This window comes from Suncus etruscus, chromosome X, assembly GCF_024139225.1.
Source record: "Suncus etruscus isolate mSunEtr1 chromosome X, mSunEtr1.pri.cur, whole genome shotgun sequence".
NCBI lineage: Eukaryota > Metazoa > Chordata > Mammalia > Eulipotyphla > Soricidae > Suncus > Suncus etruscus.
This window is the reverse complement of record NC_064868.1, coordinates 49,819,427-49,845,968: the sequence shown is the minus strand read 5'-3', so window position 1 is coordinate 49,845,968 and position 26,542 is coordinate 49,819,427. Positions and strand designations below refer to the sequence as shown.

The window sequence follows — 26,542 nt, the reverse complement described above, 5'->3', positions numbered from 1 at the left end:
CAGAAAAGCGCTATTTACACCCCTATCATTCAAGAAGAACTCAGAAGCAAAGGGGTGCAACACAGTCACTTTTATATACACAAGGAAAGGTACAAGGTCCTCAATAAGAAAATACACTCTGTGTTCAGGTGTAACCTAACCACTACCTCCTCAGAACATCCCAGTGTTGAGGACAGAGAGAACAACCATAAATAGAGAATAAACGGGAGGGGTTAATGCTCTACAGGGTAAACATCGATTGAGGGAATACACTGCCTGAAGAACACACAATTTCTTCGGCCCAAGGGAAAAGAAAAAGCAAAAATGGTGGCACTGGAGAACAAAAGCCACAATTAAGCCTGTGATACTGGGCATGCCGTGCTTAACACGGGCACGAGAATCAGGGTTTACTGGGGAGTTAACTGAAGGAAGAGAGCAGACATGACTTCCTTCCCTGTTACAAGGTCAGGGACCCTCAGTTTACATCCATAGAATCAGTACTAGGTGGGGAGCCACAAGTAAAGGATGATGTCGGAGAGTCAGATGCAACAGATTGGGATCGAAGACGACGTGCCACATCCTGACGTTGATAGAAGAGCACATAAGCTGCCTTGGACTATTGGGAGAGAACAGAGGTCAGTGTAAAGCATGAGAAATCAGGAGAAGGTAGTCAGAAGAGGAGAAAAGGCACACCTCAATTTGATTCTCAGACACAGGTGAGACGCTGCTATCATCAAAGTAGTGCCACTGGCCACTGTCCTTGTTGCAGGCAAAAGTTGTGTCTATAAGAAAGGGGAAAAGCCCAGAGCAATAGGATAAGATCAGGCTCTTGCCTTGCACTTCTTGGCACCCCACATCATAGCCAGGAGTAAGTCCTGAATATCTCTGGGTGTGGCAAAAAAGGGGGGGTGATCTCCTCCACCCTCTTTCCCCTGTCTCCTCTCACACAAGAGGATCTCTCCACTGGTGCTCTACCTAGTACCCAGTAAAGCTATCCTGATCCCCTCCCAGCACACACATACAGTGTCCATCACGCAGGCCCCCATAATGGTTGGAAACTGCAATGAGATCATATTTGTACAGTTCCGGGGATTCCTCATTTTGCGGTTTGATGATAAACTTGGAGAAATCCAGGTCCCTGTGAATGGGAACAAAATCAGAGCCGACATACCACCTTCTCCTCCCCTCCCAACCTTGCCATCACCATCATTCCCAGCCCAGACCGAAGAGGAAATTCCACGAGGGTGTCCAATTTCTCTCGCGAGAACTTGGTATAGGAAAAGCGCTTCAGGTGGATAATGAGTGTCTCAGGCAGCATCCACAAGTCCAGCTTCTTGGTGGCCAGCTGGTGTCGTTTGCACGAGGGACAGTACCTGCAGAGAGTCAGTGCACAGGCCTTTCCTGAGAACCTACTGTGTGCTCTTAGAAACTCTGTGGTCTTCCTGTGCCTTGGTTGCTCCCAGTGTGCCTGTCACTCAACAACTTGAGTACCCTTCAACATGAAAGCCTGTCACTCATCCAAAGCTGTGCTTCTGTACTTGTATTTGTTTGGTTTGGGGTCTGGGAAATGACAATAGTAAATGACAATGGTCTCTCTCTTCTCTCCTTCCTCTCCCCTCCCTCCCTTTCTCACCCCCAGGATCTCTTGATCATGTACTGCATACCCATGACTGTTAGATTCAGTGAGAGGAGACAATGAATGCCATCCCCATCTAGAGTATACATACAAACAGGCACTGTGCGTTCAGTGGTTTGAACATACAGAGAAGCAAAAATGATAGCACAGCAGATAGTATTTTTGCCTTGCCTATGGCTGATCTGGGTTTAATCACCAACATCCCATATGGTTCCTTGAGCCTTCCAGGAGTAATTTATTTATTTATTTATTTCCTTCCTTCCTTCCTTCCTTCCTTCCTTCCTTCCTTCCTTCCTTTCTTCCTTCCTTCCTTCCTTCCTTCCCTCCTTCCTTCCCTCCCTCCCTCCCTCCCTCCCTTCTTTCCTTCCTTCCTTCCTTCCTTCCTTCCTTCCTTCCTTCTTTCCTTCCTTCCTTCCCTTCCTTCCTTCCTTCCTTCCTCCCTTCCTTCCCTCCCTCCCTCCCTCCCTCCCTCCCTCCCTCCTTTCCTTCCTTCCTTCCTTCCTCCCTTCCTTCCCTCCCTCCCTCCCTCCCTCCCTCCCTCCTTTCCTTCCTTCCTTCCTTCCTTCCTTCCTTCCTTCCTTCCTTCCTTCCTTCCTTCCTTCTTTCTTTCTTTCTTTCTTTCTTTCTTTCTTTCTTTCTTTCTTTCTTTCTTTCTTTCTTTCTTTCTTTCTTTCTTTCTTTCTTTCTTTCTTTCTTTCTTTCTTTCTTTTTTGGTTTTTGGGCCAAAACTGGTGACGCTCAGGGGTTACTCCTGGCTATGCACTCAGAAATCATTCATGGCTTGGTAGGACCATATTGGATGCCAAGGAATTGAACCGTCCTAGGCTAGTGCAGGCAAGGCAAACGCCTTACCGCTTGTGCCACTGCTCTGGTCCCTCTAGGAGTAATTTCTGAGTGCAGAGCCAGAAGTAAACCCTGAACAACATCGAGTTTGGCCCAAAAAAGTATGGACAGAGAGTGGGGAGAGATGATGGATTGGGGAGGAGTAGCTTGGGACAGGGTAGTAAAAGGATGAGGTTTCTCTAAGAAGGTGACATCTAGTTGGAGACCTGAGCACAGAAAAGGAGAAGCCAAGTCATGCTGAAAACTAGAGGGTCTGGAGAAACAGAAAAGCAGGAGGGGTGTTTGCCTTGTAATTGGCAGATACAGATTTTATTTCCAGCATCCAATATGGTCTCCTGAACACCACCAGGAGTAATTCCTCAGTGCAAAGCCAGAAGTAGCCCCTGAGCATCACTGGGTATGGCCCCAAAACAAGCAAAAATACCTGAAAGAAGAACATCCCTAAAAAAATCCAGGCAAAAGCTCTGGGATGGAAATACATTTTGGGAGTTGGTAACCAGAGTAGCAGAAATGATGTGGGAGGAGCTCTTACCAGGGATTTTCCTTCTCCAAAGTCTCAACAGTGGTGAAAAGCTCAATGCACTCTTGCAGCCGCACTGGAGCCTTCTTAAGCACATAGCCCACGCAGTCATGTTTCACATAGCCCTAAGGTTGGGGAGCGACAGTCAGGTGGGGACAAGTGGAAGCGAGAGCAACAAGAATAGAAGACATACACAAACTTATTAATAACATGGACTCTGAAACTAGGAATATAGGGCCCTGGAAACTCTGTGGAGAAACTTTGGAAATACCTATACAAATTGGGAATAGAAATGTGTGAAAAATGGATAAGGTTAAGTTAAAAGTTTGTTTCTCCATCTCCATTTACCTCAGCCTCCACCTCATCATAGTAACGCTTCTTTATCTCCGGGTCCCAGTCGAGGGCAATGTATGGCTGGGCTGAGGGCAAGGGGAGGCAGTCATGGGTACAACTGCAAAGGAAACCCCACCTCCCACCTCCCCAACCCTGGCTCACAGCTGAAGGAGACACCATGAGTATCTTCGTTGTACAACGAGCGGTCGCTGGTCCCATTTGAATTAACTGTCTGCAGTGTGAACAGGTGCTTGTGCCTTGTCCTCTGGGGCCAGTGAGATGGTCCAGGGGAACTGTCCACAGGGGCCTGACTGCCACCTGTAACTCCAGAACTGGGCCCAGCCTGCTCCAGCCCAACCTCCTGGCAGTTGGCCCCAGTCATGTGATTAGCGTTGGGTATGCTGCTCTTATCCTCCATGTCTGCTAGGAGAAAAGGGAATGTCAGAGAGACAGATTTATGTGAACCTCAGAGAACTGAGCTATACGTTTCCCTCCAAAGTGGACACTATGTGAGGGGTTCACACATATCCCAGGTCCCCCATCCACCAACCCTTGATCAGGCCATGGGAATCATGGGTACAGACAAGTCTGTCTTCTTCCTCCTCACCTCTCTCATCTCCATCATCTTCATCATCAGATCCGGGTCTGGTCACATAGCGCCTGAAAATAGAAAGGAGACTCTCCAGGAGAGCAGACAGGCAGAAAGGTAGAGCCTGGGACCCTATTGGGCTTAGGCTGGGAGACCACAGGGAAATTCACACAAATAGTTACTTCAGAGAAGGCCAGAAGAACTCAAGAGAGTGCAGTGCCATCTACCCCCGAGTATGTATGCCTGATGGTTCAGTGCTATTGGGATTGAATGAGGGCCAAGTATGCCAGGCAGTGCTCAACCACTTGAGCTATCTCCCTGGTTCCAAGAAAGGATCGTGAAGTGCAGCATAAAGAAGCCATTAAAGGGGCCGAAGCAATAGCTCAGTGGGTAGGGTGTTTGTCTTGCATGTGGCTGACCTGGGTTTGATCCCTGGCATCCCAATGGTCCTTGAGCCCACCAGGAGTAATTTCTGAGTGCAGAGTCAGGAGTAACCCCTGAACACCACCGGTGTGGCCCCAAAACTAACCAAAAATGCCATTAAATCAGGGAGTTCACTGGTGTTTCAACAAGGACTCAATATTCAATGAAAACTACATCAGTAAAAACACAGATAACCAAGCCTCTCCGAGGAGGTTATCTGACATGTTACCTCTGTTTCCCCATTACTTGTGAGAGGTAGTAGCAAAGTCAAGAGGTTTTGGGGAAGAAAACCTACATTTTTCTCTCAGATCATGAGAAGTTTGTACTGCTTCTCAGCTAGAGAAAAGAGGTGTCTGAGCAACTAGACATTCAAATGAGCATTATACCACACCCACCTACCCCCACATTCCCTTAAGGGAAGACTCACGAAAGGCGGTACAGCATAATGTGATACAGGGAATCCCAGGAAAGTCGATCTCTGGGCACTGACACCAGAAGAGGGTGTCCAAAAAGCATCAGGCCATAGTAGGAGTTGTGATAGTCCCGGGACGGGGTGCGCTCCCGTAGGTAAATGGGAAGTACGATATCTTCTCTAGAGTTCTCAGTGATAGAAGACCGGCCTGACACCTCATATCTGCCAGGTAAACGAAAAATTACCCCAACAGGGAATTGTGGACTCTCTTCAGTTTCCTATCCCTCAAAACCTGAAAATATATCTTTCCTTTTGTTTTTATGTCACACCTGACAATGCTCAGGGCTTACTCTTAGCTCTGTGCTCAGGGATCACTCCTGGCAAGGATCATATGGAGTGCCAGGGATCAAATCATGGTTGGCAAATGCATGACAGACTGTACTCCAGCCCCTTATAAAGTACTCCTGAGTTATCAGAACTCTGATGTGGTTAACAAATATTTTCAATGACAATAGCATTTAACAATTTTCTTTCTTTCTTTTTTTTTTTTTTTGGTTTTTGGGCCACACCCGGTAACGCTCAGGGGTTACTCCTGGCTATGCGCTCAGAAGTTGCTCCTGGCTTGGGGGACCATATGGGACACCGGGGGATCGAACCGCGGTCCGTCCAAGGCTAGCGCAGGCAAGGCAGGCACCTTACCTTTAGCGCCACCGCCCGGCCCCAACAATTTTCTTTATGTTAGGGATGGAATAGGCATCTCTCACATTCAAGTGTTCTATCCCTGAGCCACCTTTCCAGTCCTTAATCACTTTCTTTTCATAAAACACTATTTGGTTTTACAAGAAACTTTTCCAGTTAGGAGTTAGGAGGTACTTTGTTTTGCTTAAAAAACTTCTAATTTGAGGGCAGGGGAAAAAACATCTAATTTGTTGAGAATGCTCTCATACCCAAAGAAAACATTTTCAGTATTCCCTGTTTCAAAAATTACATTTGAGTTCTGGAGACCACAGTAAGAGCAAGGAATGCAAATAAGCATCTGGTATGCAGAAGGTGCTCAGTAAATACTGAATAAAATAAAGAAAAAGCAGGAATTCCTAACAATGGAAAAATTACCCAGGGGCATCCTGTAAAAGATTTTATTGCCCAGCCCCCACCAACAGTCCTAAGCCGGGGCCAGCGAGGTGGCGCTAGAGGTAAGGTGTCTGCCTTGCAAGCGCTAGCCAAGGAAGGACCACGGTTCGATCCCCCGGCGTCCCATATGGTCCCCCAAGCCAGGGGCAATTTCTGAGCGCTTAGCCAGGAGTAACCCCTGAGCGTCAAACGGGTGTGGCCCAAAAAAGAACAAAACAAAACAACAGTCCTAAGCTCCTTGCCCTAGTAAGGTCATGCCCACAGCCTTGCACAGCACAGGTGCCATGGGAAACAAGCATGGTATGAGGAAAGATGGTTAAGAGAAAGGGTTTACCCTATTTTTTTTTTTGGTTTTTTGGGTCACACCTAGCTGTGCTCAGGGGTTATTTCTGGCTCCAGGCTCAGAAATTGCTCCTGGCAGGCACAGGGGACCATATGGGGCGCCGGGATTCGAACCGGCAAATGCCTTACCTCCATGCTATCTCTCTGGCCCAAGAGTTTACTCTATTTTTACAGGTCCCCTCACTCACATGAAGATATCATCCCGGTCCAAGATGCCACTCAGAGATTCCTCCAGCTGATAGATCTTATAGAAGCGGTGACTGAAGACGTCAGCCACAATCATCTGGGAAGAAATGCAGAGAATGGTTGCTCTGCAAAGCTTTCCCAGGACCTTCTGCCTCCCTGGCCAGCCCCCATATCCCCTTGCTTCCCTCTATCTGTAGAACCTCACCCTTTCTGGAGAAACGCCAGTATGTTTGGCAAGAGCCAAACACAGATCCGAGATCTTGCCTTTCTTGGGGACCACGATCCGATGCTGAGGGAAATACAGGTTCCATTCAAAAGTAGAAACATATGGGGGAATCAGTACAGGACACATTGAAGTGTTACCAGATAATCAAACTCTATAACCACACATCCCTTGTTTGTATTCCTATGGCCCTATTCTCTCCATACCTGCTCTGGCTTGCGGCGGGGATCCATGGAGACAAAGAAGACCTCCATGACCCTTTTGTGACTGACAGGCAGTGGAATACTAAGGTAGCAGAAGGGATCGAAGGTCACAGATACATTGCCACAATCAGGGCAAACCAATGTTGACTTGAAGAGGCCATGGAAAGTGTCCACAATCACAGAATCGTTGCGACGTTTATGGTTCTGCCAAGCCTCCTCTGCAACCTCCTGTTGACAATGTTATGATAGTTGGGGGGCAAGGAAAACCAGTTGGAGGTAAATGTGCACAGGGCCAAATCAGAGTTTGGGTCAATAACAATGCCCAGAGGTAAGAGAATATTGAGAGTTATCTGAAATTTGCATTTACTGGCAGCCTGGTTTTTTTTCAGGATCCAGTTTTTTTTTTCAGTTCACTCTGGGCTGGTAATAAAGGGGAATGTAGAGTTCCAGTAGGCAGTCATGTTGAGTAGAGGGCAGGGTATCCCAAGGAGGCTCAACACTTTCTTGAGATTCTCTCCATAAGGGGGTCTTAACAGGAGTACTTACAGGATCTGGTCGCCCAGCAGCATCACACAGCTCCACATATTCCTTCTTCTTAACACGATTGAGGTCCTCATGCAGCCCATCCAGGAGGAATGACAGCAGTTCCTGCGAGTCATGCTGCTGGTAGCCCAGAAACTGGGACGCAAAATGCCCAACCTTGTTCTGAGAATACAGACAGGTCTATCAGAGAAAATAGGAAAGGTAAGAGAAGCGGGGGCTAAAGGGCATCCCAGGGCTGAGATATACCTTGAACACTTGGGGTATGATGGAACGGTGGTGGCCTGACCAGGCCTGCTTCACCAAGTCTGCATAGGCTTCTGCAATCTCCCCTTTCATGCCCAGAGGATTGCAGAAGTTGAGTTCCTCCAGATAACGATTGTTAAGGAAGTATTCAGTAAGCTGTGGCACATTACTGAGACACTGCAGAAGGCAGGGGTCAAGTAAAGGAGGCACAAGAGAAGAAAGGTGGGGTCAGAGAAAAGGAAGCGAGGAAGAAGGAAATAAAGGAAGAGGGGTTGGGGAAGAAAAGCATTCAGGAAAGGAAAGAAGAAAAGGGAAATGAGGGGATGGAGGGAGAGGGTACTGATGATACATAGAAGGTGGACATATCAAGTCAGACTAATTTCCAACCTGATCCAATGCCCCCTGCACCTCCAGCTCTGCCCCCAATCCACACAACCACAATGACCAAACCTGCAGAGCAGAATTCATAAAGCAAGTGTTGCCCAGATTCGTGAGTCCACAGATGCCTGGCTGGCCTGTGAAGTCCTCCTGATCTTCTCCAGGCATAGTGCTCCTGGGAATTAGATAATAAACCAGCTGATGGTCCACCATAATAGGGCAAAATATAACCATGGGTTAATTTGTTCCCTCTACTCTGAGAGTACACTCTGGACAAGACACCCCAAGTGCTTACGTGGTCTGTGGCTGGACAGTGGGCCATGTACCATCCTTGTTCCGAGTTTCCATGATGACTAACTGGATTGGAATGAGGTGGCAATCAGTCATGGAGGACCCTAGGAGCAGTGAGCTCTCCCTTCCCCACACCTGAGCATCAGCGAGCAGAAGAATCACCTCCACCCTTACCTGCCCAGTCTTGAGTGCTGCTTCAAATACTGTGACATGTGTGTTGCGCAGCCTCTCAAAGGATCGTTCAGAGTTCTTGACCCACAGCCGAGTCTCTTCGTAAGGACTCACTTCAAACTGCTCTCGAGCTCGGCTCAATACAAGTTCTGTGAAGAGTCATGAAGTGTGCTCCAAGGTCATCCTGGGACCCCGAATGACCCATGTTAGCATCAGACCTGACTCATCCTCATATACCTCATATGTATCCCTGATCAATCTCCAGATAACTGTCAACACAGAGGACTTGACACAAACCAGCAAATATCCTCTGCTACACCATCTGAGTTGCACTCACTAGGGTACCTCCTTAAGAACTCTTCCAGCTTAACAATGCTTCTGGTCATCCAACATCAACCAATGCTTCTCAGCTAACATAGCCTACACCACGTACTAATATCACTGAACTGTGACCTTCTGCTGCAAACTCTGATTTAGTCCATGGTCTTGACACTTACCAATAGTATCGGTGTGACTGAATTGAGCAGTATAAGTTGTATTCATATCATTGTGCTGCACAAGCAGCAGTTCTACTGGGTATACTTCAACTGTCTGGCAGTTGGGCAGTGCCACAACCTGCAAAGGTAGAGGATGTATTCATAAATGTGTATTCCACAAAGGACACAGATGTCATCAGTATGACCTCTGAGATCAGAGGTACAAACACACAGGGCTAAGTGTGATATGTAAATATTCAAGGGTACAGAAAGGTAAAAATATACATAGGGGACATAATAAGGTGGATATACAATGGCCCAAGAAAAAGAGTGCAGGCTCTGAATAGGTAGAAGTACATGTATATATACCAGGGACTCACTGTAAAACCTTCCTTCCACTTTCCCCTATCCCCAAAGAGTATCTGTTCCCCCAGCAACCCCTCATCCCACTATACCTTGCGTTCAATGGGCGGCTGGCCATGCTCTATACCATACCACTTGACCAGGCAATGCCAAGCATCTGCTGGAAGCAGTACATAGTCTTTACCTTCCACTAGTCCCTTCCTGAGGCACCAGTTTACCTGGTCTGCAGGGGATATTACAAGAATCAGGAAAAGCAATAAGTCACTTTTGCCATCTCAACAATGACCTAGCACTGTGAAGTGCTTACAATCATTTGTAGGGACAAAAGGACAAAAAAGCCAGGGCTAATATGATGTTAAGAAGCAGAGGCCTGGTACCTTCGAAGAGTTCAGCATTATCAATGCAACCAGGGAAGTAGCTGAAATCCCGGTCTTGTCCCTGCACGTACTCTTCCCACTGATTGTACCAGTTCTGCTCCACGAGAAACCTGGGCCAGACCAAAACCAAAAGGTGCCTGTTAGTAAAGTCACTCCCCATGGTTATTAGACTAGACATGTCAACATGACACATTTAATGTCTATTCCCAAAATTAATACAATGTTATAGGGCCAAAGCAATAGCACAGCAGTAGGACATTTGCCTTGCATGTGGCCAGCACTGCACAGACCCCAGTTCGATTCCCGGCATCCCAAATGGTCCCCTGAGCCTGCCCAAAGCAATTTCTGAGTGCAGAGCCAAGAGTAACCCCTGAGTGCCATCAGGTGTGAACCAAAACCAAACAAAATACAATGTTATACCTAAAATATATCTCAAATTTATTTTTCCCAGCACTCAATATTTTTGTTTGAGTACACTACCTGGTAGTGTGGTTAGTGGTTAGATCAGTATGATCTCTGAGATCAGAGTACAAACACACAAGCCTAAGTGTGACATGTAAATATTCAAGGGTACAGAAAGGTACCTTTTTTATTTTTTTAAAGCTCCACAGGGGTGGAGGGGATAGTACAACTGGTAGGGTGTTTTATGCCTTGCACGTCAACAACCCAGGTTTGACCTCTGGCACCTCATGTTGTAGTCCAACAAGACTACTAGGAGTGATACATGAGTACAGAGCCAGAAGTAAGCTCTGACAACTGCCAGGTATAAACCCAAGACAAAAACAAAAACAAAAAATATTTCATGGGGGGGCAGACAGTACATTAGGGTGAGTATTTGCTTGCACATGGCTGGCCCAAATTCAATCCTTTACACTCGATATTGTCCTCTGAGCCTGTCAGAAATGATTCCTGAGGGGGCCGGAGAGATAGTATGGAGGTAAGACATTTGCCTTTCATGCAGAAGGACAGTGGTTCGAATCCTGCATCCCATATGGTCCCCAAGCCTGCTAGGAACGATTTCTGGGCATAGAGCCAGGAGTAACCCCTGAGCGCTGCCAGGTGTGACCCAAAAAAACAAAAAACAAAAGAAATGATTCCTGAAGCGGAGCCTGGAGTAGACCCTGAGCATCACCAGGTGTGACCAAAAAAATGAGAAAGTATGTGCACGAGCCTAGAGCAATAGCAGGTAGGGAGCTTGCCTTGCATGCAGCTGACGCTGTTTTGTTCCCAGCATTCCACAAAGTCCCAAGCACAGGGAGTCATTACTGAATGCAGATACAGAAGTAACCCCTGAGTCCTGCTGGGTGTGGCCCTAAAACTAAAATAAATACATGTTCACAAATGTCAAAAAAAAAGAACCTCCCATAGTGCTGTGAACCACAGTTTTATTACAGAACAGACAATTCACTTGTATGAACTGTGAGGTCAGAATTAAATTAGGTCCCAAACCCATTATTTCAAGTTGATGTTGCAAGGCTTTATTTAGCCAACTGTTTTGTAGGCAATACTGAAATATATAAAAATGTAGATTAAATCTACTATTAACTTCTAGAAATCTACTCAAACTGGGAAAAATTATATTATTAAAGGAATAATTTTCCTTCAAGAACATGTGTCACCACTAGGATTGGAGAAAAGTACAGTGAGTAGTGCATTTACCTTACACACAGTTGGCCCAGGTTCAATCCCTGACAGCCCATATGGTCCCCCCTAGCAAGCCAAGAGTAATTTCTTTTTTTGGGGGGGGTATTTTGGGCCAAACCCGTTTGATGCTCAGAGGTTACTCCTGGCTAAGCACTCAAAAATCGCCCCTGGCTTGGAGGGACCATATGGGACGTGGGGGGGGGGAATCGAACTGCAGTCACGATCTTTCCTTGGCTAGCTCTTGCAAGGCAGATACCTTACCTCTAGCGCCACCTCACCGGCCCCAGGAGTAATTTCTTTTTAAATTTTTTTTCAATCCCACCTAGCTTTCCACTTTTACCCCTAGGTCTCTACCCAGGGGCCACTCTTATCTTTTAGTCTAAATAATTTCTAATTGAAAAACAAAGAGTAGGGGCCAGAGATATAGCATGGAGTGTAGATTATTTGCCTTGCATTCAGAAGGATGGTGGTTCGAATCCCGGCATCCCATATGGTCCCCCGAGCCTGCCAGGAGCCCTGAGCGCTAAGCTGGGTGTGACCCCCCCAAAAAAATAAAAACAAAGAGTGAACCTTAAGTATCACCTGGTTTGGCCCAAAAACAAACCAAAAAAGAATGTCTATCATCAACTTTTGGGGGGAGGGGTTGGGTCACACCCAACAGCGCTCAGGGGTTACTCCTGGCTCTATGCTCAGAAATCGCACCTGGCAGGCACAGGGGACCATATGGGGTGCCAGGATTCAAACCACCATCCTTCTGCATGAAAGGCAAACGCCTTATCTCCATGCTATCTCTCCGGCCCCATCAACTTTTATTTTTGTATTAAAGTTTATTTTGGTTATAAGTCTCTATTGATTAGTCTCCTAAATTAATGCTTTCTACTATATTTTTGTGTGGATAACTGGGGTCACACCAAAGGGTTCAGAAGAAAATGCAGTGCTGGGGATGAAACTTGAGGCTCCTGACTATAAAGCATGAGCCCCCCCCCCTCAAAAAATACACTCAGGTAAGGATACACCATTCTAGGCCAGAGGGATAGTAAAGCTGGTGGGATGCTTGCTTTGCATGCAGCTGACGTGGGTCTGATCTCCAGCATCCCATATTGTCCCTAAGCACACCATCAATGTGTGGCCCAACTTTTTTTTTTGGGGGGGGGTTTGGGCCACACCCGGTGGTGCTCAGGGGTTACTCCTGGCTGTCTGCTCAGAAATAGCTCCTGGCAAGCACGGGGGACCATATGGGACACCGGGATTCGAACCAACCACCTTTGGTCCTGGATCAGCTGCTTGCAAGGCAAACACCACTGTGCTATTTTTAAAGAAAGTTTACGACATCCCTACGTCCCCATCCCATACCTGTTCTACTATGAAATTTTTCAGGACATAAAAAGCCATCCTGAATATTTTAAAACTTTAGTAAATGGTAATTTGAGAATTAAAAAATGTAAATGTGTAGCATTAGTTTTTCAGCAATATAATCCTGTGAGAGCCTTTAAAATGAGCGCTTCGGGGCCGGCAAGGTGGCGCTAGAGGTAAGGTGTCTGCCTTACAAGCGCTAGCCAAGGAAAGGACAACGGTTCGATCCCCCGGTGTCCCATATGGTCCCCCCAAGCCAGGAGCAATTTCTGAGCGCATAGCCAGGAGTAACCCCTGTGCATCTAACGGGTGTGGCCCGAAAAAACAAAACAAAAAAACAAAACAAAACAAAAATGAGCGCTTCAAGGGCCAGAGAGATAGCATTGAGGTAGGGCGTTTGCCTTGTATGCAGAAGGACGGTGGTTTAAATCCCAGCATCCCATATGGTTCCTGAGCTTGCCAGGAGCAATTTCTGAGTGTAGAGCCAGGAGTAACCCCTGAGCATTGCTGGGTGTGACCAAAAAAAAAAAAACCAAAGAACTGTCTAAACAGTTCTATTGTAGGGTGTACTGACCTCCCCCCACTCTGCCACATTACTCATGGCAGGGATGCAAGCCTCTCACTTCTTACCCGGAAGACCCCATCACCAAATCTACCTCCACCACATACCTTTAACCCATCTTCATGGGTTTATCTCCACTAAAGTATGGTTAATAGGACTTTCAGTTAAAAGGAAGGCAATATTCAGTTTCAAGAGCTTTTTAAGGAAAATGAACTTAAAATCATTTTTATTACAGTAAGCAAAACTCAGCAGACCCTGCAATAACCTGAATTTCTAAAGACTTCATAAAAAGACTGAAGTTGCACAAGTATTCACAAAATAGTAGTTATTTTTTTTTTTTTTTTTTTTTTGGTTTTTGGGCCACACCCGTTTGACGCTCAGGGGATACTCCTGGCTAAGCGCTCAGAAATTGCCCCTGGCTTGGGGGAACCATATGGGACGCCGGGGGATCGAACCGCGGTCCGTTCCTTGGCTAGCGCTTACAAGGCAGACACCTTATCTCTAGCGCCACCTTCCCGGCCCCAATAGTAGTTATTTTTTTCTCAAACTCTTAAAATCACTTTTTTTTCATTTTTGGTTTTTGGGTCACACCGGCAGCGCTCAGATGTTACTCCTGGCTCTTCACTCAGAAATCACTCCTGGCAGGCTCAGGGGACCATATGAGATGCCAAGAATTCAACCTGGGTCCATCCTGTTTTGGTCGCATGCAAGGCAAATGCCCTACCACTGTGATATCACTCTGGCCCCTTAAAATCACTACTAAAACATCTCAGAAAGGATGTCTCAGTCTATTTTTGTGGATGGTGCTCATAAAAGTCATATTGTATAACATTAACTAGCAACAACTTTTTAATTTTGTATCTTACAGGATTTAATTTAAAAAAGAAACAAAAGTTGTTACAAATAGTCTTGTTTTTTTAAATCACGTGTATTTTTTACATAGCTACAGATTGCTACAAAAGCTGTATAGCTTGGGCCAGAGAGACAGCATGGAGGCAGTGTGTTTCTCTTGCATGCATAAGAATGGTGGTTCAAATCCCAGCATCCCTGAGCCTGCCAGGAGCGATTTCTGAGTGTAGAGCCAGGAGTAACCCCTGAGCATTGCTGGGTGTGACCAAAAAAAAAAAAAAAAGAACTGTCTAAACAGTTCTATTGTAGGGTGTACTGACCTCCCCCCACTCTGCCACATTACTCATGGCAGGGATGCAAGCCTCTCACTTCTTACCCGGAAGACTCCATCACCAAATCTACCTCCACCACATACCTTTAGCCCATCTTCATGGGTTTACCTCCACTAAAGTATGGTTAATAGGACTTTCAGTTAAAAGGAAGGCAATATTCAGTTTCAAGAGCTTTTTAAGGAAAATGAACGTAAAATCATTTTTATTACAGTGGCCGGGTGTGACCCAAAAACCAAAACTCCAAAAAAAAAAGCTGTAAAGCTTGTACTGTCTAGAAATTTGTTTTTGTTTTTTTTTTATAGTTGTCTACCAAGAAATTCATTCCCCCCATTCTTCCAACATTAAAATGCCACAGGTCTAAAGTTTTAATCATTAGCTCCAAAACCAAAGCATTATCTACCTTGTCTAAATGTACATAGCAGTAAATGCCAATAAAAATGTGAAAATGTTGGGGCCACTGACTCCAGGCCTTCCCTGGGTGCCAGCTCATATGGCCAGAAGTGGGTTCAAGTGGACTCCTAGGGGTCCTCAGGCTTCCTCCCTCCCTCCGTACTCCAGGGGGGAGATGCATGGGGAGGAGGACGGGCAGATATCTGGCTTCCATTTTCCTCTTTGATTCTAGAGACCAGCTCTTGCCAGGTATAGGGTTTGGGGAGGCCCTATGCCGGAGGCCTTCTCCCTAGCCTGGGGAGTGCTGGGAGGCTTGGCAGGCCCCCAGCCGTCCCCCTTTCTAAACTGGCTCCTGGCCTTCCCTGGGTACCAGCTTAGATGGCCAGAAGTGGGTTCAGGTGGACTCTTAGGGGTCCTCAGGCCCTCAGGCTTCCCCCCTCCCTCCGTACTCCAGGGGGGAGGTGCATGGGGAGGAGGGTTGGTAGATATCTGGCTTCCGGTTTTCCCTTTGATTCTGGAGGCCAGCTCTTGCCAGGTATGGGGTTTGGGGAGTCCTCATGCTGGAAGCCTTCTCCTTAGCCTGGGGAGTGCTGGGATTCTTGGCAGGCCCCCAGCAGTCCCCCTCTTCTCCCCTGGACTCCAGGCCTTCCCTGGGCGTCGGTCCAGGTGGATTCTAGAGGAGTCATCAGGCTTTCCCCCTACCTCTCCCTACACTAATGGAAATGCCCTCTGGGAGGAGGATGGGCCGTTCTAGCACTGGTTTATGTTGGGACAGTCACTGGGAATTTTTTCTCCTTGGTCTCCTATTGATAGTATTGTATGCATATAGTTTATATATGCATAATATCCATCTTGTATTGTGACCTTGATACTGCCCTACAAAGCTCATTTCTAATCGTTTACTGCCTCAGTCCCAATCCTTATTTCCCCCCATTACCCATGTAGGTGCAGCTCATGACATGAAGCTCACCACATAGAGTGATGAGTGCAGTTAGAGAAATAACTACAATGAAAACTATCATAACAATGTGAATGAATAAAGGAAATAGAAAGCCTGTCTCGAGTACAGGTGTGGGTGGGGTGGGGAGCAGGGAGATCTGGGAAACTGGTAGTGGGAATCTTGCACTGTTGAAGGGGGGTGTTCTTTGCATGACTGTAATCATACAACTACAATCATATTTGTAATCACAGTGTTTAAATAAAGATAATTTTAAAAAAAGAAAATGTTGGGGCCAGAGCAGTGGCGCAAGCAGTTGGGCATCTGCCTTGCACACGCTAAGCTAGGATGGACTGCGGTTCTATCCCCTGGCATCCCATATAGTCCCTCTAAGCCAGGGGCAATTTCTGAGCACATAGCCAGGAGTAATTCCTGAGTATCACCAGGTGTGCCCCCCACCAAAATAATGTGAAAATGTCACTGGATTTAGTTCTGGGGTCTTTGCTACTTAAGGTTTCTCTACTGCTTTGTAGATTTCTTCATTAACAAGAAAATCTTCAACATTTATTTCTAGGCTAGTCTTTTTCCTTTTTTTTTTTTTTTTTTTGGTTTTTGGTTTTTGGGTCACACCCGGCAGTGCTCAGGGGTTCCTCCTGGCTCTACGCTCAGAAATTGCTCCTGGCAGGCTCGGAGGACCATATGGGATGCCAGGATTCGAACCAATGACCTTCTGCAAGAAAGGCAAATGCCTTACCTCCATACTATCTCTCCGGCCCCTAGGCTAGTCTTTTTTTTTTTTAAAAGTTGCCATTTTAAAATTGAGATACCAGAACTCAGAATACTGTTAATCATATTTTTCTTTTGGTTTTTGGGCCACACCCGGCGTTGCTCAGGGGTTACTCCTGGCTGTCTGCTCAGAAATAGCTCCTGGCAGGCGCCGGGGACCATATGGGACACCGGCATTCGAACCAACCACCTTAGATCCTAGATCGGCTGCTTGCAAGGCAAATGCCGCTGTGCTATCTCTCCGGGCCCATACTTTTCATGCTTATATCATTCCAACATCACAGTCACCACCAGTCTGCTTCCCTCTAACAGTGTCCCAAGGACCCCTTCCACTCACTTCCCAGCAGCCCCATGAAAAGTTCGTAGTATACACCAGGGGTCTCAAACTTGCGGCCCGCGGGCCATTTGCAGCCCTCCATACAACATTTTGTGGCCCTTCCCTAGAGGAATCTTGTTTTGTTTTGTTTTAGTTGTTTGGGTCACACACCCCCAATATTCAAGGCTTATTACTGACTTTGCATTCAAGGATCACCCCGACTTTGCCTCCTGTGGCCTCCAGGTAAATTGAGTTTGAGACCCCCGGTCTACACAATATCTTCAGTTCCAATGACTCTAAGCACTTGTTGTTTCTTTAAGCTAGTCTTTAATTGCAGTGAGACACTGCTGGTTTCCCTTATTTACTGCTGCCACAGACCGAACTCAGTCTTCTGCTTCCCCTATTTATATATACAAAGAGAATCCTATGCCTTCCTTACCTGTCAGGAAACTATACACATCCTGAAAAGACTACCCACATCTGGCAGAGATTCCCCTAGTTATCCCTGATTTAACTGTTTGTAGATAGTCTGTCCTCAAAAATAAGGAAAATTGAAATTTGCCAAGGAAATTTGCTTTGCTATGGAAAATTTGAATTGACTACTAAAATTTAAGATATTCCTAGAAACTAAATTAAGTTTATATGGCAATATTAATGGTCCTCCCCCAAATATGCTAGCTGACAAAAGATACAAGTAAAAATATTAATGACAGGAATATAACTTGAGGTTAATGACTTCAAAATGCCTTATAAACATTCTTTCCTAACCAATTGCTGTAAACACTTATGAAATGGTTGACAATTTAAACAACCTCTGAGAAGCTTTGCTCTTACACCTAAGTAAGTTTTTTTTTAACCCTGTACAAATGTATGAAATTATGAAATGATTGACAATTTAAACAACCTCTGAGAAGCTTTGCTCTTACACCTAAGTAAGTTTTTTAACCCTGTAAAAATGGAATTAGACAAACTTACTTCATGAAATTACAATAGAAGAGATAAACTGGCTTCTATACTAAACTGGTGGGGTGTTGTATATGAAAATATTTCCATAAGATTATTCTTTGCCTGTTGTCCCACCTTGACCTTCCAGGAGAGGGCGCTGTTGAAAGCCAAATAAATAGTTTGGGACAAGGTTCTCAGGGTCTTTAGTCAGAGTTGGCTGGCTGGCTCAAGGTGTGTTTTGGAGCTAGCAGTAGGCTGACAAAGGACTCTCTTTGCCCTTAAGCCTCCTGTCTGTGTGGATTATTTGCTGTGGATAAATATTACCAAGATCTCCCCCAAAAGGGGACAAGGGGATAGCAATCAATTTCTCATTCTGGGAGCTCTTTGTGGATTCACAAACGAACAATAAAGGAGTAAACGGGACCCAACAGTGGGGTATCTTTTTATTGGCACAAGGAATGTAATTATGAAGTTCATTGGGGCTGGAGAGATAGCATGGAGCTAAGGTGCTTGCCTTGCTTTCAGAAGATTGGTGGTTCTAATCCTGGCATCCCATATGGTGCCCCGAGCCTGCCAGGGGCGATTTCTGAACCCAGAGCCAGGAGGAACTCCTGAGCACTGCCGGCTGTGATCCAAAAACCAAAAAAAAAAAAAAAAAAAAATGAAGTTCACATTAACATAAAATACGCCGTGTCAAAGTGAACAATTCAGTGACATTTAGTATATTCACAATGCTGTGCAACAACTATCATTAGTTTCAAAACGTTTTTTAAGTCTGCAAAAGGAAATCCACACCAGGAATAATTCAAGAGTAATCACCAGGCTGTGAAAGTGAAGTGGGCTACAAAGAAAAGCCTATACTACCTCCTATACACCTCCCAGAGGGCTGTAACAATGTTTTTGTTAACATTGTATATATACATACATTGTATATATACATACATATATACAATTGTATAAACAATGTTATACATTGTTTTATATATATAACATTGTTTTATATAACATTGTTACTGTCATTTTGGGGGAATAACTTGAATATTTTTCCTTGCCATAGTAAAGGTTTAAAAAAATTGCTTGACCACTGTGTCAATAAAGAAAAGAGAAAGAGAGAGAAAAGAAATTAGAGAGAAAGAAGTAAAATGTCTGCCTGAGGGGCTGGAGAGATAGCATGGAGGTAAGGCGTTTGCCTTTCATGCAAGAGGTCATCGGTTCGAATCCCAGCGTCCCATATGGTCCCCCGTGCCTGCCAGGAGCAATTTCTGAGCATGGAGCCAGGAGTAACCCCTGAGCACTGCCGGGTGTGACCCAAAAACCACAAAAAAAAAAAAAAAAAAATGTCTGCCTGAGAGGCAAGTGGAAGAGAGTGGATGGGAGGGAAACTGAGGACATTGGTGGCGGGAAATTGCACTGGTGAAGGGTGGTGTACATTCTATGACTGAAATTCAACCATAAACAATTCTCTAACCATGGTGCTTAAATAAAGTAATTTTATAAAATAAATTTGCTTGGCTTAATATTACTAATCTGGGGCTGTCTGCTTGTCTTTGCAGTAACAGGACTGTGTGTCATTAGTAAAAAAAAAACCTCTGTAAAATCAGTAAACCTGAGGATCAACAGCATCCATCCTAAAGGAAGAGCCTCTCAAACCTTAATAACCTTAGCATTTACACTACATGGCATGAACTGTGTTAAAGGATTTCTGAGAAATAATTGAACAGGAATTCTATTTTATTTAATTGCTATATCCAGGGAAAATAGAAAGAATTGTATCTTTACAAGAAACATGGCAGAAACAGACTCAAACCAGCTACCAAGGCTCCAGTCACCAGTGACATCACGTGAACGTCCGTCAATTGGTATGACGCATTGTCATAATAGTATTTCACATATATCTTTCATAAAATAAGAATGTAAATGCCACTGTGGGATGTATACCATGGCAGGCAACAGTCTACAAAATTGAAATTTTGGATAGTTTTTGTGTGTGTGTATGTGTGATGCAAAGAGAATTTTTTTTTTAGTCAGGGAGAGTAGCAGAAGGGCTTTTTAAAGGTAATGGTCATAAATCTTTTTTGTTTGTTTGAGTTTTTTTGGGTCACACCCGGCAGCGCTCAGGGGTTACTCCTGGCTCTACGCTCAGATATCGCTCCTGGCAGGCTCAAGGGACCATATGGATGCCGGGATTCGAACCACCATCCTTCTGCGTGCAAGGCAAACACCTTACCTAATTGTTATAAATCTTAACCTGGGTGTTGAACTCAAAGTTTTGTTTTGTCAGTATTAAATTTTTATTTTGAAATAAATATTCGGGGATGATAGAAAATAATACAAAGTATTCCCAGGGACCTTTCATTTAGACTCGCCAAATTTAATGTTACTCAGTTGCTCAAGCATATTCTTCAAATAAACTTTTAATATGCTATTTTTCAACCACTTAAGAGTAAGCCACTTACACAATGCTTCTTCATCCCGAAATTATTTGGTCATTATCCACGGAAGCAAATTATTTTTCACTAGCCAATGAGCAAAGGCAACACCAATTTCTATAGCCTCCTATCCTGTTGGTCAAATTTTACCAACTTCCCATCAACATCTTCTATTAACCTTATGAGAAAAATTAAAGCTCTGGCTTAAAAAATTTTGTTTTTCTGCTCCGGGATCCGATCCAGGGTCACACACTGCATTTAGTTATCAAGACTCGTTAATTCCTTCAATCTGGAACAATTCTTCATCCTTTGTCTTTCACGACCTTGAAATTTTGAAGCTAACTGGATGCTTAACTTTAATAGCATGGCCATCAATCTGGGCTATGCAAACATTTCATACCACCTTTTTAAAACCTGAGGTATATCTCGCCGTTGTAGGAAAAAAGGCGTAGCTCAGCGAGAAATAGAATAAACCCAGAAACAATACGGTGCCAGCACTGGTTAAGCCAAGAGAGCAAGAAAAGCTAGTGGATTTATCAAGACACACATTGACATTTTTAAAGAGACTTTCCCCTTTCACAAAACGGTACGAACGAAGAAAACTCACGTAATACCGAGGATCCCGCCCTCGCTCATCACCTGTACTTTTCTGCCGTCCGGGGAAGGACTCCGACTGAGGCCAACACCTCGCCGCGTCACAAACTTTGCTCACCCGCAGGCGCCATTTTCTGCTTCGCAAGCATCACCTCCCCTTTGCAAACCAGCCATGGTTTCAGGACACACCCCCCGCGGGCGTCACCAGCCTCGTTCCCAGGCGCCAGCCCCGTGCTGCGCATGCTCCGACTCCCGCCCCGCTCCGGAGTCGGCCGGCTCCAGGTTCGCGCCGCGTTCTTCGGCCTGACGTCACCGGCCCGGTGTGCGGGGCTCAGCGGGACGCGGTCTGCGCCACGCAGGCCCGGCTCCTCCGCCTCGGAGGCCGAGAGCGCGTTCTCGACAGGAGCATTTGCTCCCCCGGGCCCCGCCTCTACTTCGCCCGAAGCAGCGCAGCCACGACTCGAGCATCCCGCGGTCTGCCGCGGGGCCCGCCTCTCCCCCGGAGAGACCCGCCCGCTGGAACCTCCTCGGGTTCCATCCCCCGAGCCGCTCGCGCCCCGCCGGCCTCCAAAGCGCCCAGGGCTGGGCACCGCGCTCCTCCCGCCCGCCCGGTCAGTAGAGGCTTCGCCCAGCCCCGCCTCACCAGCTCTCGCCGACCCGCAGCGGGCGCTGTCGCCCACTCTCGCCGTGCTTTATCTGGCGCCACTGATTCGCCAAGCTGGGGACCACTTCTTCCTTTTTCTCGGAGACCTCGGCCGTGGCCGCAGCCAGAAACGGGACCTCCGCCATCGTCGTGCACCCTCAACTACAGCTACTGGAGCTGGAGAGAGGCTCCAGCGCGACTTCCGGACTCTGGTCCCGGAACCGGAAGCGGAGCCCCCCAAACTGGGGGTCTATTGCCGTCTTGGAAATGGCTCCCAAATTCAGAGGCGTGAAGGTGGGCCATCCGACCAGGAACGGCGATCCCTGCAGGTTGGAGACTGGGACACAAACGTCTTGTGGGAGTGCACCACGCTGAGTTAGGGCAGGAGGCTTTGGGCGCAAGGTGGAGGCAGAAGCCCGCATGCTCTGCTCTGGAGCAAAGGGTGTAAGTCCAGTGCCCTGCAGGAAACGGCACGCACCTGCTTGCTTGGGGGTGTTGTAAGCCCATCTGGAAAGCCCTTCCTTCATGATACTACCCTCTCAAAAAGTTCATTATAAAAGAGTATGTTTACTTCCAGAGCAGTGGATGGCCTCCCTACCAACCTCAAGTAGATATATTCTTGGCACATCAGCCCCAAGCTCTATGTGTTACAACTTAATAAAAAGCAACAATCATCCCTGTTTAAATACTTTATTGAAACAGCAACCCTAAGGCAGTAGATATCACTGTCGGTGGGCAACCAGAAATTAGTTCACTTTACTCCAGCTGATAAGTAGCTGTGCTCTAGTTTGGATTCAATACTAGTCCCAGGACTGCGTGGCCAGACCATATTCTCAAACGGTGGTCCCCAAGGCTTTAAACAAGCTCACCAGACTTCAGGGGCTTAAAAGCTTAAACTGTTTTTCCCAACGTTTTCATTCCTCTCTTGCAAATGTGGGGGAAATTTCCATTGTTACATGACTTAGGCAAAAGAAATTTGAATTCCTTAATTTTATTTTCGTTTGGGGCCAAACCTGAAGGTAATGGGGCTTATTCCTGGCTCTGCTGCTTAGCAATTAATTACTCCTGGTGGGTAACAAATGAGATGCCAGGGGTTGAACTCAATTCTGTAGCATGCAAGGTAAATGCCCTACCTGCCGTACTATCTCTGGCCCGAATGGCCTCAAATTTTTAGACTAAATTCTGAGGCCAAAATCTTGAGAACCACCATAAGGACACCAAGTCTAAAGTTAAGACATAATTTTTCTTTTTTTTTTTTTTTTTTTTTTTTTTTTTTTTTTTTTTTTTTTGCTCTAAAGAATCAACATCTAAAGAGAGAATGACATAATAATAATGTACATTCCCTGTAAGCTCCCTAGAAGAAACTTAGGAAATAGGAGGGACATAGGTAGAATTTTGACTATTGTTGTGTACCTTACAATTTTTCACATTGCCTATTTATTAGTACTGGGTAAAATGTTGTAAGAAAATTAGTGATGTAAATATGTGTATATATTCATGTATATATGTACTAACATATATACATGAATGTATATATACACATATATAAGGTTAGGATGACTCTTCTATAGAAATTTCATGTTAATCCTTTAAAAAATGATTTGGGCACATGCCCCCAATTTCATTTCTTTGTTCTCCAACAAGAATAGAATAGTACTCAAGAATAGTAACTTTCCCTGTTATTTTCCTCTTCCTGCTTGAAATGTCAGATTCATTGTAGGTGCTCAATACAGACTTCTGCGGTTTATAGACTCATAATAAAATATGTGTAAATTACATGATATATTTAAAGGAAAAACTTAAAATTAGTGGGCTAATAGACATAAAAAAATATTTAAATGATTTAATGGACCACAAGATGACCACAGATCAACATTAATATTTTGCCTTAGATCTGGAAATGAAATTATTTGGAATGTATCCAAAAATCTATAGCATGTAGAACTCATAATGTGATTCTCTCCTTTGAATCTGAAGTATTCAATTATAAATTCTTCAAACTGAAGGAAAGTGTGAGTAGTTGATGAGAATTAAGAATAGAACCTGGGCCTGGCGAGATAGCACAGCGGCGTTTGCCTTGCAAGCAGCCGATCCTGGACCAAAGGTGGTTGGTTCGAATCCCGGTGTCCCGTATGGTTCCCTGTGCCTGCCAGGAGCTATTTCTTTTTTTTTTTTTTTTTTTTTTTTTTTTTTTTTTTTTTTTTTTTTATCTTTATTTAAACACCGTGATTACAAACATGATTATAGTTGTATGATTACAGTCATGTAAAGAGCACCCCCCCTTCACCGGTGTAACATTCCCACCACCAATTTCCCAGATCTCCCTCCTCCCCACCCCCCTACACCTGTACTCGAGACAGGCTTTCTACTTCCCTCATTCATTCACATTTTATGATAGTTTTCAGTGTAGTCATCTCTGCAACTGCACTCATCACTCTATGTGATGAGCTGCATGTCCTGAGCTGCACCTACCAGCCCTCATCTCTCTTGTCTCTGAGATATTGTTAAAAATGTCCTTCATTTTTCTTAAAGCCCATAGATGAGTGAAACCATTCTGCGTCTTTCTCTCTCCCTCTGACTTACTTCACTCAGCATAATAGATTCCATGTACATCCATGTATTGGAAAATTTCATGACTTCATCTCTCCTGATGGCTGCATAGTATTCCATTGTGTATATGTACCACAGTTTCTTCAGCCACTCATCTGTTGAAGGGCATCTTGGTTGTTTCCAGAGTCTGGCTATTGTAAATAGCGCTGCAATGAATATAGGAGTAAGGAAGGGTTTTTTGTATTGTATTTTTGTGCTTCTTGGGTATATTCCTAGGAGTGGTATAGCTGGATCGTATGGAAGCTCAATTTCCAGTTTGTGAAGGAATCTCCATATCGCTTTCCATAAAGGTTGTACTAGACGGCATTCCCACCAGCAGTGAAAAAGAGTTCCTTTCTCTCCACATCCCCGCCAGCACTGCTTGTTTTCCTTTTTTGTGATGTGTGCCAATCTCAGTGGCGTGAGGTGGTACCTCATAGTAGTTTTGATTTGCATCTCCCTGACGATTAGTGATGTTGAACATCTTTTCATGTGCCTTTTGGCCATTTGCCTTTCTTCTTTTTCAAAGTGTCTGTTCATTTCTTCTCCCCATTTTTTGATGGGGTTAGTTGTTTTTTTCTTGTATAGTTCTGTCAGTACCTTGTAAATTTTGGATATTAGCCCTTTATCTGATGTGTATTGGGTGAATAATTTCTCCCACTCAGTGGGTGGCCTTTGTATTCTGGGCACTATTTCCTTTGAGATGCAGAAGCTTTTCAGCTTAATATAGTCCCATCTGTTTATCTCTGCTTCCACTTGCTTGGAAAGTGCTGTCTCCTCCTTAAAGATGCCTTTAGTCTCAATGTCCTGGAGTGTTTCACCTACATGTTGTTCTATATACCTTATAGTTTCAGTTCTGATATCAAGGTCTTTAATCCATTTGGATTTTACCTTTGTATATGGTGTTAGCTGGGGGTCTGAGTTCGCTTTTTTGCAAGTGGTTAACCAGTTGTGCCAACACCACTTGTTGAATAGGCTTTCCCTGCTCCATTTAGGATTTTTTGCTCCTTTATCAAAAACAAGGTGGTTATATGTCTGAGGAACCTTCTCTGAGTACTCAAGCCTATTCCACTGATCTGAGGGTCTGTTTTTATTCCAATACCATGCTGTTTTTATAACTGTTGCTTTGTAATACAACTTAAAATTGGGGAAAGTAATGCCTCCCATATTCCTTTTCCCAAGGAGTGCTTTAGCTATTCGAGGTTGTTTGTTGTTCCAGATGAATTTCAGAAGTATTTGATCCACTTCTTTGAAAAATGTCATGGGTATCTTTAGAGGAATCGCGTTAAATCTGTACAATGCTTTTGGAAGTATTGCCATTTTAATGATGTTGATCCTGCCAATCCATGAGCATGGTATGTGTTTCCATTTCCGCGTGTCCTCTCTTATTTCTTGGAGCAGTGTTTTGTAGTTTTCTTTGTATAGATCCTTCACATCTTTAGTCAGGTTGACTCCAAGATATTTGAGTTTGTGTGGAACTAATGTGAATGGGATTGTTCTCTTAATGTCCATTTCTTCCCTATCATTATTCGTGTATAAAAAGGCCATTGATTTTTGTGTGTTAATTTTGTATCCTGCCACTTTGCTATACCAATCTATTATTTCTAGAAGCTTTTTGGTAGAGTCTTTAGGGTTTTCTAAGTAGAGTATCATGTCATCTGCAAACAGTGAGAGCTTGACTTCTTCCTTTCCTATCTGAATTCCCTTGATATCTTTTTCTTGCCTAATCGCTATAGCAAGTACTTCCAGTGCTATGTTGAATAGGAGTGGTGAGAGAGGACAGCCTTGTCTTGTACCAGAATTTAGAGGAAAGGATTTTAGTTTTTCTCCATTGAGGATAATATTTGCCACTGGCTTCTGGTAGATGGCTTTGACTATATTGAGAAAGGTTCCTTTTATTCCTATCTTGCTGAGAGTTTTAATCAAGAATGGGTGTTGAACCTTATCAAATGCTTTTTCTGCATCTATTGATATGACCATGTGATTTTTATTTTTGTTGTTGTTTATGTTGTGTATTATATTAATAGATTTACGGATGTTAAACCATCCTTGCATTCCTGGGATGAAACCTACTTGATCAAAGTGAATGATCTTCTTGATGAGGCACTGGATCCTGTTCGCCAGGATTTTGTTGAGGATCTTTGCATCTGTGTTCATCAGGGATATTGGTCTGTAATTTTCTTTTTTGGCAGCATCTCTATCAGGTTTTGGTATTAAGGTGATGTTGGCTTCATAAAAGCTATTTGGAAGTATTCCTGTTTTTTCGATTTCATAAAAGAGCCTGGCCAGAATTGGTAGTAGTTCCTCTTGAAAGGTTTGAAAGAATTCATTCGTGAATCCATCAGGGCCTGGGCTTTTGTTTTTGGGTAAATTTTTGATTACAGTTTTAATTTCCTCAATAGTTATGGGGGTGTTTAGATATGCTACCTCTTCTTTATTCAACCGTGGAAGGTTATATGAGTTCAGAAATTTATCCATTTCTTCCAGGTTCTCATATTTAGTGGCATAGAG

General features: G+C 44.7%; 2 protein-coding genes across 7 annotated transcripts in view; one reads left to right on the top strand and one right to left on the bottom strand.

The window, feature by feature from the left end:
- ELK1 (ETS transcription factor ELK1) overlaps positions 1 to 26,542 on the top strand; it is a 679,088-nt gene that overhangs the window by 457,928 nt on the left and 194,618 nt on the right. The gene's annotated exons all lie outside the window — the stretch shown is intronic.
- Positions 56 to 21,642, bottom strand: USP11 (ubiquitin specific peptidase 11). Of its 6 annotated transcripts, none has more exons than XM_049767198.1 (21): positions 21,443 to 21,642; positions 9,663 to 9,772; positions 9,378 to 9,508; positions 8,944 to 9,061; positions 8,450 to 8,595; positions 8,280 to 8,341; positions 8,057 to 8,159; positions 7,610 to 7,783; positions 7,367 to 7,525; positions 6,824 to 7,048; positions 6,600 to 6,683; positions 6,397 to 6,491; positions 4,751 to 4,960; positions 3,919 to 3,971; positions 3,474 to 3,734; positions 3,327 to 3,397; positions 2,991 to 3,103; positions 1,203 to 1,352; positions 1,002 to 1,117; positions 673 to 761; positions 56 to 595 (listed from the first exon to the last, which is right to left on the bottom strand). In XM_049767198.1, the coding sequence occupies exons 1-21, from the start codon at positions 21,586 to 21,588 to the stop codon at positions 455 to 457; spliced, it is 2,757 nt and encodes a 918-aa protein (XP_049623155.1). In that variant the 5' UTR covers positions 21,589 to 21,642; the 3' UTR covers positions 56 to 454. The 6 variants fall into 6 exon arrangements, with proteins under 6 accessions (XP_049623155.1, XP_049623157.1, XP_049623156.1 ...); XM_049767200.1 differs by having other exon boundaries at positions 3,474 to 3,731; XM_049767199.1 differs by having other exon boundaries at positions 4,751 to 4,957.